The 17,200-nt window shown below is 45.4% G+C and overlaps 1 protein-coding gene across 1 annotated transcript in view; it reads right to left on the reverse strand.

The window, feature by feature from the left end:
* The window catches only part of LOC140727545 (interferon-induced GTP-binding protein Mx-like), a 51,990-nt gene that overhangs the window by 15,460 nt on the left and 19,330 nt on the right, over nucleotides 1-17,200 (reverse strand). The window contains exons 6-9 of the mRNA XM_073045014.1: nucleotides 10,655-10,809; nucleotides 9,068-9,206; nucleotides 1,273-1,471; nucleotides 851-929 (exon numbers count right to left, since the gene is read on the reverse strand). Of these exons, the coding sequence (XP_072901115.1) occupies nucleotides 851-929; nucleotides 1,273-1,471; nucleotides 9,068-9,206; nucleotides 10,655-10,809 (572 nt within the window). The remainder of the gene's footprint in view (nucleotides 1-850; nucleotides 930-1,272; nucleotides 1,472-9,067; nucleotides 9,207-10,654; nucleotides 10,810-17,200) is intronic.

A 17,200-nucleotide genomic window follows, 5' to 3' on the forward strand; every position in this document is an offset into this window, starting at 1 on the left:
CACAACTTACAGGCTGGCTGTCGCATCTTACACTATCAATGTCCAACAGGGTTCTGTGATTGCAAGAGAAATGTCTAAGACAGTCACCCGCGGTTACTCTGCACGCTGCTTTCGCGCACCAAATACTTCCTGTAGCAGACAGCAACACAGTCTTCACCGAGTCCAGCTCCTCCACCAACAAGCAGCTCACTGATGGGGTAGCCTGCAGTACCCGAAGTTCCTGGAGTCCAGCATTGTCTTGCAATCATAAGAAAGACATTTTTAAAAGAGAAAAGAACTCCTTTGTTTGGCCCCCGGAGCACACCACCATCTTACCAGAAGAGGATCAGAGGACATTGTGCCATTTGCTGAACGAGCTGCTTGCTGCGCTGTTTTTCAGGGTTTTACAGCTACTCCGAGTATAATACAGAGGTTTATACTACATACCCTCCAAGAAGACCACAACCTTGGATTGGAGGCTTGCATACCTCAATGACCCAGAGAGCAGTGTTGGCTGGAGTCAGGGCTTTATGCTTTGCCTCTTGGTAGGGTCACCCATGCCAAACAGGTCAAAGGGTAGGGGACAGACGAATAGTGGTCTACCAAGCTCCAGGTCTGGGCATTCAGCTCAGGGCCAACAACCCTGACTGGTAAAACAAAATTGTTACGGAAACAGCAATGAAGATGTGTGCTTCTACATCTGAGTGCGATGGATTCCTGAGTCTTGCATGACTGACAGTAGAGAAAACTGAGAGGAAGCTACTGACATGATGAAGGAAGCCCTGACCACTGCCAGAGATGGAAGAGCTAAACGCCAGCAGTGTAACAGGCAGTAAGTTCAGTATACTGGATGAAATAAAGAGTCACTCACCTGAATGTGCATCACCAATTCTTTCGACAATCTAGCAGCCACACACTGTATTGTCGCCGCATTATCGTCCAAGAGTGTTCTAAGAAAAAACAAGAAGGTAAGAGAAAAACATCACATCTGGATTCCTGTGACCACTTAGGTGAGATCATAAAGTCTGCAGATCCTGCAAATCCAAAGCAACCCACAGAAAATGCTGGAAGAACTCAGCAGGTCAGGCAGCATCTGTGGAAATTAATAAACAGTTCATGTTCTGGGCTGAGATCCTTCCTTATTAATTAGTTAATCATTCTTCAACCCACAGTTGCCGACTACAAAGACAAGATGTGTGCTTTAATATTCAATATTCTTTGTAATCTTCCCTATTGAAACAATAACAATGAAAATATGATGACAAAGGAACAATAACAACCATTTTGTCTTACCTGAAAACCTTATTTTGCTTGAAAAAAGCTTTCTCACTCTCTAAAGCCTTAGCCAGTGTCAAATTGTCATTAATATCCTGTTGTCCACGGCATTTCACAACCATATAACCTTTCTTCAAAGTAACAACCTCGTTATTCACCAGTTTAAGGATGTTTATTTCTGTTCCCTTGTCAAACAGGTCAGGTTTAGTCAATATACCTGCATATGAAAAAGACAGCAAGACTTCTGTTAAAAGCAGCAGAGTCGTGGAATGGCAGAGAAAGGCAGTTTGTCCTATCAGGCCAATTCCTGAATGATGTCTATATTTCTACACATCAAATCCTACGCCCTTGGATCTTCCATCGCCACTGAGTGGATCCTAGTTTAGAGTTGATTCTGGGTGTATACCTTCATGTGGATTTAACGTACTTCTGACCAACATCAAACTATTTTCAGGATTCTGATTGGATGTTAGTTCAACAAGCAGCACATTAGCTACACACGCAGTATAGTGCAGTGGTTAGCAAATGCTCTTGCAACTCAGGGCATCGGAGTTTGGAGTTCAATGCCAATGTCAACCGTATGGATTTTGTACATTCTCCCTGTGAATGCATGGATTTCCTCCCACATCCCAAAGACATTCCAGTTAGTAGGGTAACTGGTCATTGTAAATTGTTCTGTGATTAGGCTAGGGTTAATAGGTGGGTTGCCAGGTGGTGTGACACGTTGGGCCAGAAAGGCCTGTTCAGTAATGTATCTCTAACTTATATATACTTCGCAACTCCCTTGTCCATTCATCCCTCCCCACTGGTCTTCCTCCTGGCACTTATCCTTGCAAGCGGAACAAGTGCTACACCTGCCCCTACACCTCCTCCCTCACTACCATTCAAGGTTACAAATAATCCTTCCAGGTGGGGCAACACTTCACCTGTGAGTCTGTTGGGTTTATGTACCATGTCCGGTGTTCCCAGTGTGGCCTCCTGTATATCGGGGAGACCCGATGTAGATTGGGAGACTGCTTCGCCGAGCACCTACACTCCTTTCTCCAAACAAGCGGGATCTCCCAGTGATCATCCATTTTAATTCCACTTCCCATTCCCATTCTGATACGTCAATCAATGGCCTCCTCTACTGTCGCAATGAGGCCACACTCAGACTGGAAGAACAAGGCCTTATATTCCGTATCGGTAGCCTCCAACCTGATGGCATGACTTCTCAAACTTCTGGTAATGCTCCCCCGCCCTCTCCTTCACCATTCCCCGTCCCCTTTTCCCTCTCTCACCTTATCTCCTTGCCTGCCCATTGCCTCCCTCTGGTGCTCCTCCCCCACCCCCTTTTCTTTCTTCCATGGCCTTCTGTCCTCTCCTATTCGATTCCCCCTTCTCCAGCCCTGTATCTTTCACCGATCAACTTTCCAGCTACTTACTTCATCCCTCCCTCTCCAGGTTTCACCTATCACCTTGTAGTTCCCTCTCCCCTTTCCCACCTTTTAAATATACTCCTATTCTTTTTTTCTCCAATCCTGCCAAAGCATCTCAGCCTGAAACGTCGACTGTTTACTCTTTTCCATAGATGCTGCCTGACCTGTTGAGTTCCTCCAGCATTTTGTGTGCGTTGCTTTGGATTTCCAGCATCTGCAGATTCTCTCTTGCTTGTGACTGTACCACCTTGACCACTTTTGCTGGCAGCTCATTCAAGGATACACACTACCCTCTGTGTAAAGAAGTTGCCCTTCATGTGTCCTGTGAACGTTTCCCCTTTTACCTTAAACCTACACCTTCTAGTTTTTGATGGCCTTTCCATGGACTGTGTGTCTTCACCCAATATACACCTCTAACATCATCTGAAGTGAAGGGGAAAGATGACAATACACGGCCTATCAAGCAGAAAGAGAAATGCTGAGTTGAATGTTAAAGGTTCACAAGGTTACATCAGAACTTGAGGAAAAACGGGAAAATGCTGTCTTCTGGCAGGATTGCTGCCAGTACTACGTGATAGTGATGGTAAGAATTGGAGGAGATGGCAGTTGAATGCATGGCTGAGGAGTTGTTGCAGGGCACAGGGTTTTAGGTTTTTGGATCATTGGGATCTCTTCTGGAGAAGGTGGGACCTGTACAGATTGGATGGGTTGCACCTGAACTCGAGGGGGAGCAATATCCTTGCAAGTAGGTTTGCTAGCATGGTTCAGGAGGGTTTAAACTGATTTGCAAGGGGGATGGGACCCAGAGTGATAGAGCAGTGAAAGAAGTGCATGGAGTAAAGCCAGATGTAACATATAGAGAGGCTTTGATGAAAAAGAAGCAGAATAAAGGGTGTAAAGGTAGTAAGGTAGAAGGGCTAAAGTGTATGTACTTCAATGCAAGAAGCATCAGGAACAAAGGCGATGAACTGAGAGCTTGGATACATACATGGAATTATGATGTAGTGGCCATTACGGAGACTTGGCTGGCACCAGGGCAGGAATGAATTCTCAATATTCCTGGATTTCAGTGCTTTAAAAGGGATGGGGGGGGGGAGGGGAGGAGGGGTGGTATTACTAGTCAGGGATACTATTACAGCTACAGAAAGGGTGGATAATGTAGCAAAATCCTCTTTTGAGTCAGTATGGGTAGAAGTCAGGAACAGGAAGGGAGCAGTTACTCTACTGGGGGTATTCTATAGGCCCCCTGGTAGCAGCAGAGATACCGAGGAGCAGATTGGGAGGCAGATTTTGGAAAGGTGCAAAAATAACAGGGTTGTTATCATGGGTGACTTTAACTTCCCTAATATTGATTGGCACTTGATTAGTTCCAAGGGTTTAGATGGGGCAGAATTTGTTAAGTGTGTCCAGGATGGATTCCTGTCACAGTATGTTGACAGGCCGACTAGGGGGAATGCCATACTAGATCTAGTATTAGGTAATGAACCGGGTCAGGTCACAGATCTGTCAGTGAGTGAGCATCTGGGGGACAGTGATCACCGCTCCCTGACCTTTAGCATTATCATGGAAAAGGATAGAATCAGAGAGGACAGGAAAATTTTTAATTGGGGAAGGGCAAATTATGAGGCTATAAGGCTAGAACTTGCGGGTGTGAATTGGGATGATGTTTTTGCAGGGAAATGTACTATGGACATGTGGTCTATGTTTAGGGATATCTTGCAGGATGTTAGGGATAAATTTGTCCTGGTGAGGAAGATAAAGAATGGTAGGGTGAAGGAACCATGGGTGACAAGTGAAGTGGAAAATCTAGTCAGGTGGAAGAAGGCAGCATACATGAGGTTTAGGAAGCAAGGATCAGATGAGTCTATTGAGGAATATAAGGTAGCAAGAAAGGAGCTTATGAAGGGGCTGAGAAGAGCAAGAAGGGGGCATGAGAAGGCCTTGGCGAGTAGGGTAAAGGAAAACCCCAAGGCATTCTTCAATTATGTGAAGAACAAAAGGATAATAGGAGTAAAGGTAGGACCGATTAGAGATAAAAGTGGGAAGATGTGCCTGGAGGCTGAGGAAGTGAGCGAGGTCCTCAATGAATAATTCACCAATGAGAGGGAACTTGATGATGGTGAGGACAATATGAGTGAGGTTGATATTCTGGAGCATGTTGATATTAAGGGAGAGGAGGTGTTGGAGTTGTTAAAATACATTAGGACATTTAAGTTCCCGGGGCCTGACGAAATATTCCCCAGGCTACTCCACAAGGCAAGGGAAGAGATTGCTGAGCCTCTGGCTATCTTTATGTCCTCATTGTCCACAGGAATGGTACCGGAGGATTGGAGGGAGGCGAATGTTGTCCCCTTGTTCAAAAAAGGTAGTAGGGATAGTTTGGGTAATTATAGACCTGTGAGCCTTACGTCTGTGGTGGGAAAGCTGTTGGAAAAGATTCTTAGAGATAGGATCTATGGGCATTTAGAGAATCATGGTCTGATCAGGGACAGTCAGCATGGCTTGGTGAAGGGCAGATCATACCTAACAAGCCTGATAGAGTTCTTTGAGGAGGTGACCAGGCATATAGATGAGGGTAGTGCAGTGGATGTGATCTACATGGATTTTAGTAAGGCACTTGACAAGGTTCCACACGGTAGGCTTATTCAGAAAGTCAGAAGGCATGGGTTGTGGTGGAGGGAGTACATTCAGATTGAAGGGTTGTGACTAGTGGTGTCCCACAAGGATCTGTTCTGGGACCTCTACTTTTCGTGATTTTTATTAACGACCTGGATTTCGGGGTAGAAGGGTGGGTTGGCAAGTTTGCAGACGACACAAAGGTTAATGGTGTTGTAGATAGTGCAGAGGATTGTCGAAGATTGCAGAGAGACATTGATAGGATGCAGAAGAGGGCTGAGCAGTGGCAGATGGAGTTCAACCCGAAGAAGTGTGAAGTGGTACACTTTGGAAGGACAAACTCCAAGGCAGAGTACAAAGTAAATGGCAGCATACTTGGTAGTGTGGAGAAGCAGAGGAATCTGGGGGTACATGTTGCTCACAAATAGATAGGGTAGTTAAGAAAGCTTATGGGGTGTTAGCTTTCATAAGTCGAGGAATAGAGTTTAAGAGACGTGATGTAATGATGCAGCTCTATAAAACTCTAGTTAGGCCACACTTGGAGTACTGTGTCCAGTTCTGGTTGCATCACTATAGGAAGGATGTGGAAGCATTGGAAAGGGTACAGAGGAGATTTATCAGGATGCTGCCTGGTTTAGAGAGTATGAATTATGATCAGAGATTAAGGGAGCTAGGGCTTTACTCTTTGGAGAGAAGGAGGATGAGAGGAGACATGATAGAGGTGTACAAGATATTAAGAGGAATAGACAGAGTGGACAGCCAGCGCCTCTTCCCCAGGGCACCACTGCTCAGTACAAGAGGACATGGCTTTAAGTTAAGGGGAGGGAAGTTCAAGGGGGATATTAGAGGAAGGTTTTTCACTCAGATAGTAGTAGGTGTGTGGAATGCACTGCCTGAGTCAGTGGTGGAGGCAGATACACTAGTGAAGTTTAAGAGACTACTAGACAGATATATGGAGGAATTTAAGGTGGGGGGGTTATATGGGAGGCAGGGTTTGAGGGTCGGCACAACATTGTGAGCCGAAGGGCCTGTAATGTGCTGTACTATTCTATGTTCTATGTTCTAAAAACGAGAAAACGCTGTCTTTGACCTCCTAGATACTTCCAATGAAGCCCAATACAAACTGGAGGCTCAGCTCTCAGGCCTCCATATTGAATTCATTTATTCCATGTAGATAGTCTTCCAAGATATAAAGTCATCCATTAGTCACAGCATGGAAACAGGCCCTGTACCCCAACTCCTCTTTCCAACTATGAAGCCTTCCTGAGCTAGTCCCATTTGCCTGCAAACCACCCATAACCTTTTCCAATCTATGCATTGCCGAAATGTCTTTTAAACACTGCAATTGCCAGCGGAGAGCTGGCAGCTTGATCCATACTCCCAACACCGTCTGTGTGAAAAGCTTGCTTGTCAGGTCCCCGTTAAATCGTCTTTCTTTTCCTGAATCCTTGGCACTCTAGGTTTAGACTCCCCTGCCCTGGGGAAAATGACTGTGATCCCTCACCTTATCGATCACATGCCTCTCGTGAGTTTGTATACCCGCATCAGGTTACCCCTCAGCTTCCTACATTCCAGGCCTATCCACTCTCTCATTATAACCAAAGCCAAGCAGCCCCAGCAAAACAAAAGCACAAAAATTTGGCAGAGGCTGGAAAACCAAAGCAACATATTCATAAATGCTGGAGGAGCTCAGCAGGTCAGGCAGCATTCATGAAAGAGTTGACGTTTCCGGTCGAGACCTTCTCCCCACTTTCTTTCCAGTCCTGAAAGGTCTTGGCCTGAAATGTCAACTGTTTGTTCATTTTCATCGATGCTGATGGCCCCAGCAAAATCCTTGTGATGATATGAACTCCGTGATTCCCTCCCTACAGATGTTGCCTGTATACTTCCAAAGTTCAGATTATCAGCATATTGTTGCTTTCTGTTTCTCATTCATCACCCTCCAGAAAGATAAACAATGATCTAATAACTAAACAGCACTCAAAGCAATTCCCTCAAGAGGACCACAAACTTGTCATTGGGTTTGGAGGCTTGCATGCCTCAATGACCCAGAGAGCAGTGTTGGCTGGAGTCGGGCCTTTATGCTTTGGCTCTTGATAGGGTCACCCATGCTAAACAGGTCAAAGGGTACAAGCCAGACTAAGGGTGTTCTCCAGGTTCGGAGGTCAACTCAGGGCTAACAACCCTGAATGGTAAAACAAAATTGTTACGGAAATAGCAATGAGGAATCCTTCTACATCTGTGTGTGGCAGTATGGACTGACTGAGATTGAGGACCTTCATTGCTGCCTTAAATGCCAGTGCATAATGGGTAGTAATTACCCCAAGCAATTGTGTCTCACAGCATGAGAAACATGAGATCTTAACCTTGCATGCTGTCCGTGTGGAGTCTGCATGTTTTTCATGTGACAGGGAGATTTCCCACTGCAAATTCCATGCAAACAGAACTGATGCTTGGACCCTGGAGCTGTGAGACAGCAGCACCAACTACTTTGCCACCACGGAATTATCAGCTTGAAGTCGGCCTATACCAGATAGTCAAATGCAATTGATTCATGATAGGAGATTCCCTTTGTTTTCCCATCCTTTCCTCCTTTCTGTGCCTTAAAACATGCTTGTTCTCTCACTTTTTCTCTATTCTGAAGAAAGAAACATAGAAAATAGGTGCAGGAGTAGGCCATTTGGCCCTTCAAGCCTGCACCGCCAATCAGTATGATCATGGCTGATCATCCAACTCAGAACCCTGTACCTGCTTTCGCTCCAACCCCCCGATCCCTTTAGCCACAAGGGCCATATCTAACTCCCGCTTAAGTATAGCCAATGAACTGGCCTCAACTGTTCCCTGTGGCAGAGAATTCCACAGATTCACCACTCTCTGTGTGAAGAAGTTTCCCCTCATCTCACTCCTAAAAGGCTTCCCCTTTATCCTTAAACTATGACCCCTCGTTCTGGACTTCCCCAACATCAGGAACAATCTTCCTGCATCTAGCCTATCCAATCCCTTTAGAATTTTATACGTTTCAATAAGATCTCCCGTCAATCTTCTAAATTCCAGTGAGTATAAGCCCAGTCGATCTAGTCTTTCTTCATATGAAAGTCCTGCCATCCCAGGAATCAATCTGCTGAACCTTCTTTGTACTCCCTCTATGGCAAGAATGTCTTTCCTCAGATTAGGGGACCAAAACTGCACACAATACTCCAGGTGTGGTCTCACCAAGACATTGCACAACTGCAGTAGAAGATTAACCTGCAACATTCACTGACCTGACCTGCTGAGTACATTAACAATTTTCTGTTTTAATTCCAGGGGAAGGAAATCATCCAGTAATGTTTATGTTCTTTTCAGAACATCCAGATCTCTTTACAGCTAATGAAAGGCTTTGGATACAATAATAGTAAACATGGTAACCTACTCACACACACACACTAAACACCAACATCAGAGAAATTATTACATGTCTGCAATACTAGCCCTTCCATCCACAACCTACTTTCTTAGCTTCACCAATGGCCCTTGTACTTTCAACTGTATGTTCTTGTCCTCGGACATTTCTTTGTACAATCTCTCCGTCACTCACTTCACCTTTAAGAGATCCACAGAACCTACTTCCACGATCTAAGAACTCGTTGTAAGACTCACTGTCAAATGTTCTTTGATGAAGTTCTATGATAATGTCTTAAGGGAACATATATAGCTGTTCCAAACCCTTGATGTTTAATCGGAGGTTTGGTGCATTATTAATACAGCAACCTTCTAAAAGTGAGAAACTTTTTCCTTACCCAGTGTTCTTTCTCCTGTAGGGTCAACTTCCTGGGCCATTTTCAGGGCCTCTGTGGTCGCTATGTCAATGTTACATGGTATGACAACAAGGTTAATGGTCTTATCCTCCTTAATGTAGGAGCCAATTAGCTGCTTGATCTGAACGAAGAATAAGGAAACTTAATTCATTCAACAAATTGATTGATTGATTGATTTAATATTTACAATTTTTCTCCATCTCTTTAAACAGAAATGAAACAGTCAATGTTTTCACGGCAAAGAAGATGTTCAACAATATGATTTGTTATCTTTCAATGTTAGTTGGCATATTGGAAATTTTTTTCTGGTTCCTGTCCAGATTGGGACCAGTTGGATTCAGCTGGAATGATCTGAAGAAGGCACTCCTAATGAAACACCAACAGCTCACTTCTGGACAGAAGGAGAAGATGTCACCATTTTGGGATAAATTGTGTAGCTGAAATGTAAACAACATCTTCAGAAAGGACCTAAAAGTGAATGGAAAAATGCAGAGCACGTGACATAGAAGATCAATATCAGAACAGCAGATAGATGAAGTGAACAGTTAACAAAAGGGGTAGTAATTCCCGACGTAGATTGGGAGATTGCTTTGCCAAGCCCCTTTGCTCCATCTGCCACAAAAGGCAGCATCTCCTGGTGGCCACCCATTTCAATTCTACTTCCCATTTCCATTCAAACGTGGCCTCCTCTACTGCCACAATGAGGCCACATTCAGGTTGGAGGAGAAATAACTTATATTCCACCTAGGTAGCATCCAACCTGATGGCATGAACATCGATTTGATGAACTTCTGGTAATTCCCCCGTCCACCTTCACCACTCCCTATTCCTGTGTCCCTCTCTCACCTTATCTCCCATCAACTCTCTCTGGTGCTCCTCCTTCCCTTTCTTCCATGGTCTTCTATCCTCTCCTATCAGATTCTCCTTTCTCCAGCCCCTTATTTCTTTTATCAATCAACTTCCCAGCTCGTAACTTCACCCCCACCCCCTCACCCAGTTTCACCTATCACCTTGTACTTATTCCTCCCATCCCTCCCCACCTTCTTACTCTGACTTTTCCCCTTCCTTTCCTGTCCTGATGAAGGGTCTCAGCCCGAAATGTCAACTGTTCACTCTTTTCCGTAAATGCTGCCTGGCCTGCTGAGTCCCTTCAGCATTTGGTGTGCTGGCTTTGGATTTCCGGTACCTGCAGAATTTCTTCATATTTGTATTCACTGTTTCCCCAGTTGCTTGCTGGCTTCTGAGAACTTCCAGCATTGTCCATTTGAGAGAAGAAAAGATCAAGGGGGCAAGACATAAAGTGAAAAACAAGAGAAATGTAGAGACAGCAGACAAGAGGAACAGAGAGAGATGACTAGTAGGAGTGAAAGAAGAGGAACAAAATGTGAAGAAGACAAGTTTCACCTGAAACACAAGGATGAGTGGGAAGAAAGAATAACAGATATGTTCAGGTATGAAAGAAACGCTCCCTTTAATTTGCCGTAAATAGAAACTTCAGTAGCCGACTCAGATCCAAAGATTACATTATCACATAATAATTTCCTACCGCACAGTCAGTTTCTGCCTTACTTGGTCTCCAATATCCCGTGGCTGGTTACCAACAGCAACCCTAGTGATGCCTGGAAGGTCGATTAACGTGAGGTCGGGGACGTTGTCAGACTCCACCTCTAGACTGATGAGCTCGGAGCTGATTCCCTGGTCCGCACCGGCCATGGTGTTCTGAGCTGTGACCCAAACAAACCCATTATCAATGTCGCTGCACAACTACAAGGATTCTGCAAAGAAACACATCGCTGTGGTGGCAACCTCACCAGACAAGTAAAAAAGAGGCAGTCACAACGTGAAGGCCTGAATTCAAATCCTGCTGGGACAGCTGTGGAGTTCAAAAGGAGACAATTAAGTAAACCAGGAATCAAGTGTCTGGTTCAGCCGCATTTATTAGGGGAAGGTTAGCCCAGGTCTGACCTTTAAAGCAACATGCAATCACACACCAGGGAAAAGGCCCTTTGGCCCACAAAATGAAAGCTGGATAACTCAAGGTTGTTTTCTCTGGAATGGCAGAGTCTGCAGGGAGCCCTAATGTCAGTTTATAAAATTACAGGAGTCAAAAATTAACAATTAGTATCTTTACCTCAGGATCAGAAAGATTCATACTAGAGCATATGTTTTTAAGGTGAGAAGGGGTAAGTTCAAAGGAGATGGGTGGGTCAAGTATTTTATTTTACACAAAGAGTGCAGGGTTCACAGAATGCAGTGCCTGGGATGGTGGTGCAGGCAAACATGATAAAGGTGTTTAAGATGATCTTAGATAGGCAAGTGACTATGTTGAGAATGTTGAAATATGGACCAAGTGTCGACAGAAGGGATTTAGCGTCATTAACTTCAACTGTTTGGCACAATATCGCGGGTGGAATGGTCTGTTTGTGTGCTGTACTGTTCTCTGTTCTCTGACTCCATGCTGACCATCAGTTACCAGTTTACATTTACTTTATCATCCGCACATTGCATAGAACATAGAACACTTCTGCACAGTACCAACCCTTTGAGCCACAATGTTGTGCCGATCTTTTAACCCACTCCAAGATCAACCTAACCCTTCCCTCCCACATAGTCCTCCATTCTTCTTTCACCCATGTGCCTACTAGTTTCTTAAATGCCCCTGGTGTATCTGCCTCAACTACCACACTTTGAAGGGCATTCCATGAACCCATCACACTGTGTAAACACCCCCACCCACCCTAAAATAATGTCCTCTTGTATTAGCAGTTACCTGGGATAAAAGGCGCTGGCTGTCCACTCCATCAACACCTCTTTTCATCTTATACGCCTGAGGCTCAGAATCAGAATCAGCTTTCCTATCACTGACATATCTCATGAAATTTGTTGTTTTGCAATGTGTGTCCCATCAATGAACTGATCCCACAACCTACGGGCTCAGTTTCAAGGACACTTCATCACATATTCTCAATATTTGTTGCTAATTTATTCATCATTATTACTTGCTTATTTTTGTAGTTACCCAGTTTGTTGTCTTCTGCACACTGTCTGAATGCCCAGTTGGTTTCACTGATTCTATTACGGTTAATTATTAGATTATCGATTTATTGAAGAAAATTAGCCTGGAAGAAAATTAATCTCAGGTTCATATAAGGTAGAACATAGACAACATAGTAAACCTACAGCACAATGCAGGCCCCTCAGTCCACAAAGCTGTGCCGAACATGTCCCTACCTTAGAAATTACCTAGGGTTGCCCTTAGCCCTCTATTTTTCTGAGCTCCATGTACCTGTCCAGGAGACTCTTAAAAGAACCTATCATCTCTGCCTCCACCACTGTCACTGGCAGCCCATTCCACGCACTCACCACTCTCTGCATAAAAAAACTTACCCCTGACATCTCCTCTGTACCAAGCACCTTAATACTGTGCCCTCTTGTGTTAGCCATTTAGCCCTGGGAAAAAGCCTCTGATTATCCACACAATCAATGCCTCTTATCACCTTGTACACCTCTATCAGGTCACCTCTCATCCTCCATCGCTCCAAGGAAAAAAGGTCGAGTTCACTCAACCTATTCTCATAAGGCATGCTCCCCAATCCAGGCAACATCCTTGTAAACACAAACACAAGGAAATCTGCAGGTGCTGGAAATTCAAGCAACACACACAAACGCTGGTGGAACGCAGCAGGCCAGGCAGCATCTATAGGAAGAAGTACAGTCAACGTTTCAGGCTGAGACCCTTCATCCTGACAAAACGTCAACTGTACTTCTTCCTATAAATGCTGCCTGGCCTGCTGTGTTTCACCAGCGTTTTGTGAACATCCTTGTAAATCTCCTCTGCACCCTTTCTATGGTTTCCACATCTTTTCTGTACTGAGGCGACCAGAACTGAGCACAACACTCCAAGTGGGGTCTGACCAGGGTCCTATATAGCTGCAACATTACCTCTCAGCTCCTAAACTCAATCCAATGATTGAGAAGGCCAATGCACCATATGATTTCTTAACCACTGAGTCAACCTATGCAGCAGCTTTGAGTGTCCTATGGACTCGGACCCCAAGATCCCTCTGATCCTCCACAGTGCCAAGAGTCTTACCATTAATACTATATTCTGCCATCATATTTGACCTACCAAAATGAACACCCTCACATTTATCTGGGTTGACCTCCATCTGCCACTTCTCAGCCCAGTTTTACATCCTATCAATGTCCCGCTGTAACCTCTGCTAGCCCTCCACCCTATCCACAATACCCCCAACTTTTGTGTCATCAGCTAATTTACTAAGCCATCCCTCCACTTCCTTATCCAGATCATTTATAAAAATCACAAGGAGAAGGGGTCCCAGAACAGATCCCTGAGGCACACCACTGGTCACCGACCTCCATGCAGAATATGACCCGTCTACAACCACTCTTTACCTTCTGTCAAATGCCTTGCTGAATTCCATATACACTACATCTCCTACCTGAGGAGGAAGGTAAAGCTGCGCAAACACGGGGGACGTCAGCGGCAAGCGCGAGCTTTAAAAAGCGACCCACTTTCAGGAGCGGGCAGCGGAGTGGCAGGAGCAGAGTGCTGGGCTTTGGCTCAGCGGGCTTCAGCGCAAGAGGACTTCGACAAGTCTAATCTAGGATCAGGTAATGGGGGAGACAGTTAGAGCAGTGGTGTGCTCCGTATGCAGTATGTGGGAGGTCAGGGTCAACACAGTTGTCCCTGATGACCACACCTGCAATAGGTGCATCCAGCTGCAGCTCCTATCAGACCGAGTTAGGGAATTGGAGCAGGAGCTGGATGAACTACGGATCATTCGGGAGGCAGAGGCAGAGATAGATAAGAGTTATCGGGAGGCAGTCACACCGAAAAGACAGGAGGTAGGCAAATGGGTGACAGTCAAGAGAGGCAGGGGGAACAGACAGAGCGAGAAGAGCACCCCTGTGGCCGTTCCCATCAAAAATAAGTATACCGTTTTGGATACTGTTGGTGGGGATGACCTACCAGGAACAAGCTGCAGTGGTCCTGTCTCTGGCACTGAGGTTGGACCCTTGACTAGGAAGGGGAGGAGGGAAGAGAAGACAGCGGTATTGATAGGGGATTCTATAGTCAGGGGGGCGGATAGGAGATTTTGTGGGGAAGATCGGGAGTCTCGGATGGTATGTTGCTTCCCTGGTGCCAGGGTCCGGGACATCTCAGATCGGGTGCAGGTTATTCTCGAGAGGGAGGGCAAGAATCCAGATGTTGTGGTCCATGTAGGGACCAATGACGTGGGTAAGATGAGTGAGGGGGTCCTGTGTAGGGAGTTCAGGGAGTTAGGTGCGAAGCTGAAGAGCAGGACCTCCAGGGTAACAATCTCAGGATTGCTACCTGTGCCACATGCGAGTGAGGCAAGGAACAGAAGGATTATAAAGATTAATACGTGGCTGAGAGGATGGTGCAGGAGGGAGGGCTTCAGGTTTGTAGATAATTGGGCTTTGTTCCAGGGAAGGTGGGATCTGTTCTGAAGGGACGGTTTACACCTGAACTGGAGCGGTACTAACATTCTTGCAGGGAAGTTTGTTAGTGCTTCTTGGGGGGGTTTAAACTAAATTTGCAGGGGGCGGGGATCCAGAATGTGAGAGAGGATAGGGAGAGGAAGAATAAAGGACAGGTGGGGACTACACGGTTCCGGAATACTAAGTGTGTAGTAGAGGAAGGTGAGGCGGAACAAGTGATAAGGAGGACTCATGTACAGAGGGATGGTCTGACGGAACATGGAGTTAAATGTGTTGAAAGAATAAGTAAATTTAGGAAGGACAACAAAATTCTGGGGCGTATAGCCCGATGGGAGTTCAGGGAGCTGGGTTAAGCACAATAGGCAGCGCTTCAAACAGAGAGAGGAGAAATGGGCTAAAAATTCTATATCTGAATGCACGAAGTGTCAGAAATAAGGTGGATGAGCTTGAAGCCCAGGTGCGAATGGGTAACTATGATGTTGTTGGGATAACGGAGACATGGCTGCAGGGAGATCAGACCTGGGAAATGAATGTACAAGGGTATACATGCTATCGTAGGGACAGAAATGTGGGCAGAGGGGGTGGGGTGGCCCTGTTGGTGAGGAATGAGATTCAGTCCTTTGCAAGAGGGGACATAGGGTCAGGAGAAGTAGAGTCTGTGTGGATAGAACTGAGGAACAGTAAGGGCAAAAGGACCCAAATGGGTGTTGTCTACAGGCCACCAAACAGTAGCATGGATATTGGGTGCAAGTTGAATAGGGAGTTAACATTGGCATGTGGCAAAGGTAATGTCGCAGTAGTTATGGGGGATTTCAACATGCAGGTGAACTGGGAGAATCAGGTTGGTGCTGGACCACAGGATAGGGAGTTTGTAGAGTGCCTACGGGATGCGTTCTTGGAACAGCTTGTACGAGAGCCGACCAGGGACAAGACTATTCTGGATTTAGTGTTATGTAATGAACAGGATTTGATAAGCGATCTCGCAGTAAAGGAGCCATTAGGAGGTAGTGATCACAATATGATAAGCTTTTATCTGCAATTTGAGAAGGATAAGGGCAGCTCGGAGGTGTCAGTGTGGCAGATGAACAGGGGAAACTATGGAGCCATGAAGGAGGAGCTGGCCAAAGTTGACTGGATGGATAGCCTAGCAGAAAAGACAGTGGAACAGCAATGGCAGGTATTCTTGGGAATAATGCACAAGGTGCAAAATCAGTTCATCCCCCAGAGAAGGAAGGATTCAAAGGGGGGAAAGGGGCCACAGTGGTTGACAAAGGAAGTCAGAAATTGCATAGCATTAAAAAAAAGGAAATATGACAGAGCTAAGGTGAGTGGGAGGACAGATGATTGGGAAGTGTTTAAGGAACAACAGAACTTAACTAAAAAGACAATACGGAGAGAAAAAATGAGGTACGAACGCAAGCTAGCCAGGAATATAAAGGAAGACAGCAAAAGCTTTTTTAGGTATGTGAAGAGAAAGAAGATAGTTAAGAACAACGTTGGGCCCTTGAAGAATGAATTGGGTGAAATTGTTATGGGAAACAGAGAAATGGCAGAAGAATTTAATGAGTACTTCAGATCTGTTTTCACTAAGGAAGACACAAGCAATCTCCCAGATGTATGGATGGGCCAAGGACATAGGGTAACAGAGGAAATGAAACAGATTGACATTCAGAAGGAAACGGTGATGAGAAGACTGATGGGACTGAAGGCTGACAAATCCCCAGGTCCAGATGGTCTGCACCCCAGGGTACTAAAGGAGGTGGCCCTGGAAATTGTGGATGCATTGGTAATCATTTTCCAATGTTCCTTAGATTCAGGATCAGTCCCTGAGGATTGGAGAATGGCTAATGTTATCCCACTTTTTAAGAAAGGAGGGAGGGAGAAAACAGAGAACTATCGACCTGTCAGCCTGACATCGGTGGGGGGGGAAGATGCTAGAGTCCATTATTAAGGATGAAATAGTGGCATATCTAGATAGCAGTGATAGGATTGGTCCGAGCCAGCAGGGATTTACCAAGGGTAAATCATGCTTGACTAATCTGTTGGAGTTTTTCGAGGATGTAACCAGGAAGTTAGACGGGGGAGATCCAGTGGATGTAGTGTACCTCGATTTTCAGAAGGCATTTGATAAGGTCCCACATAGAAGATTGGTGGGTAAAATCAAAGCTCAGGGCATCGGGGGGAAGGTATTGACATGGATAGAAAACTGGTTGGCAGATAGAAAGCAAAGGGTAGCGGTGAATGGGTGTTTCTCGGAATGGCAGGTGGTGACTAGTGGGGTGCCACAGGGCTCGGTATTGGGACCACAGCTGTTTACCATTTACGTTAACGATTTGGATGAAGGCATAGAAAATAACATCAGCAAATTTGCTGATGATACTAAGCTGGGTGGCAGTGTGACATGTGATGAGGATGTTAGGAGAATTCAGGGTGACTTGGATAGGCTGGGTGAGTGGGCAGATACTTGGCAGATGGCATTTAATGTGAATAAGTGTGAGGTTATCCACTTTGGGAGTAAGAACAGGAAGGCAGATTATTATCTGAACGGCGTAGAGTTGGGTAAGGGAGAAATACAAAGAGATCTCGGAGTCCTTGTTCATCAGTCACTGAAGGTGAATGAGCAAGTGC

Source organism: Hemitrygon akajei, chromosome 5, assembly GCF_048418815.1.
Source record: "Hemitrygon akajei chromosome 5, sHemAka1.3, whole genome shotgun sequence".
Classification (NCBI taxonomy): domain Eukaryota; kingdom Metazoa; phylum Chordata; class Chondrichthyes; order Myliobatiformes; family Dasyatidae; genus Hemitrygon; species Hemitrygon akajei.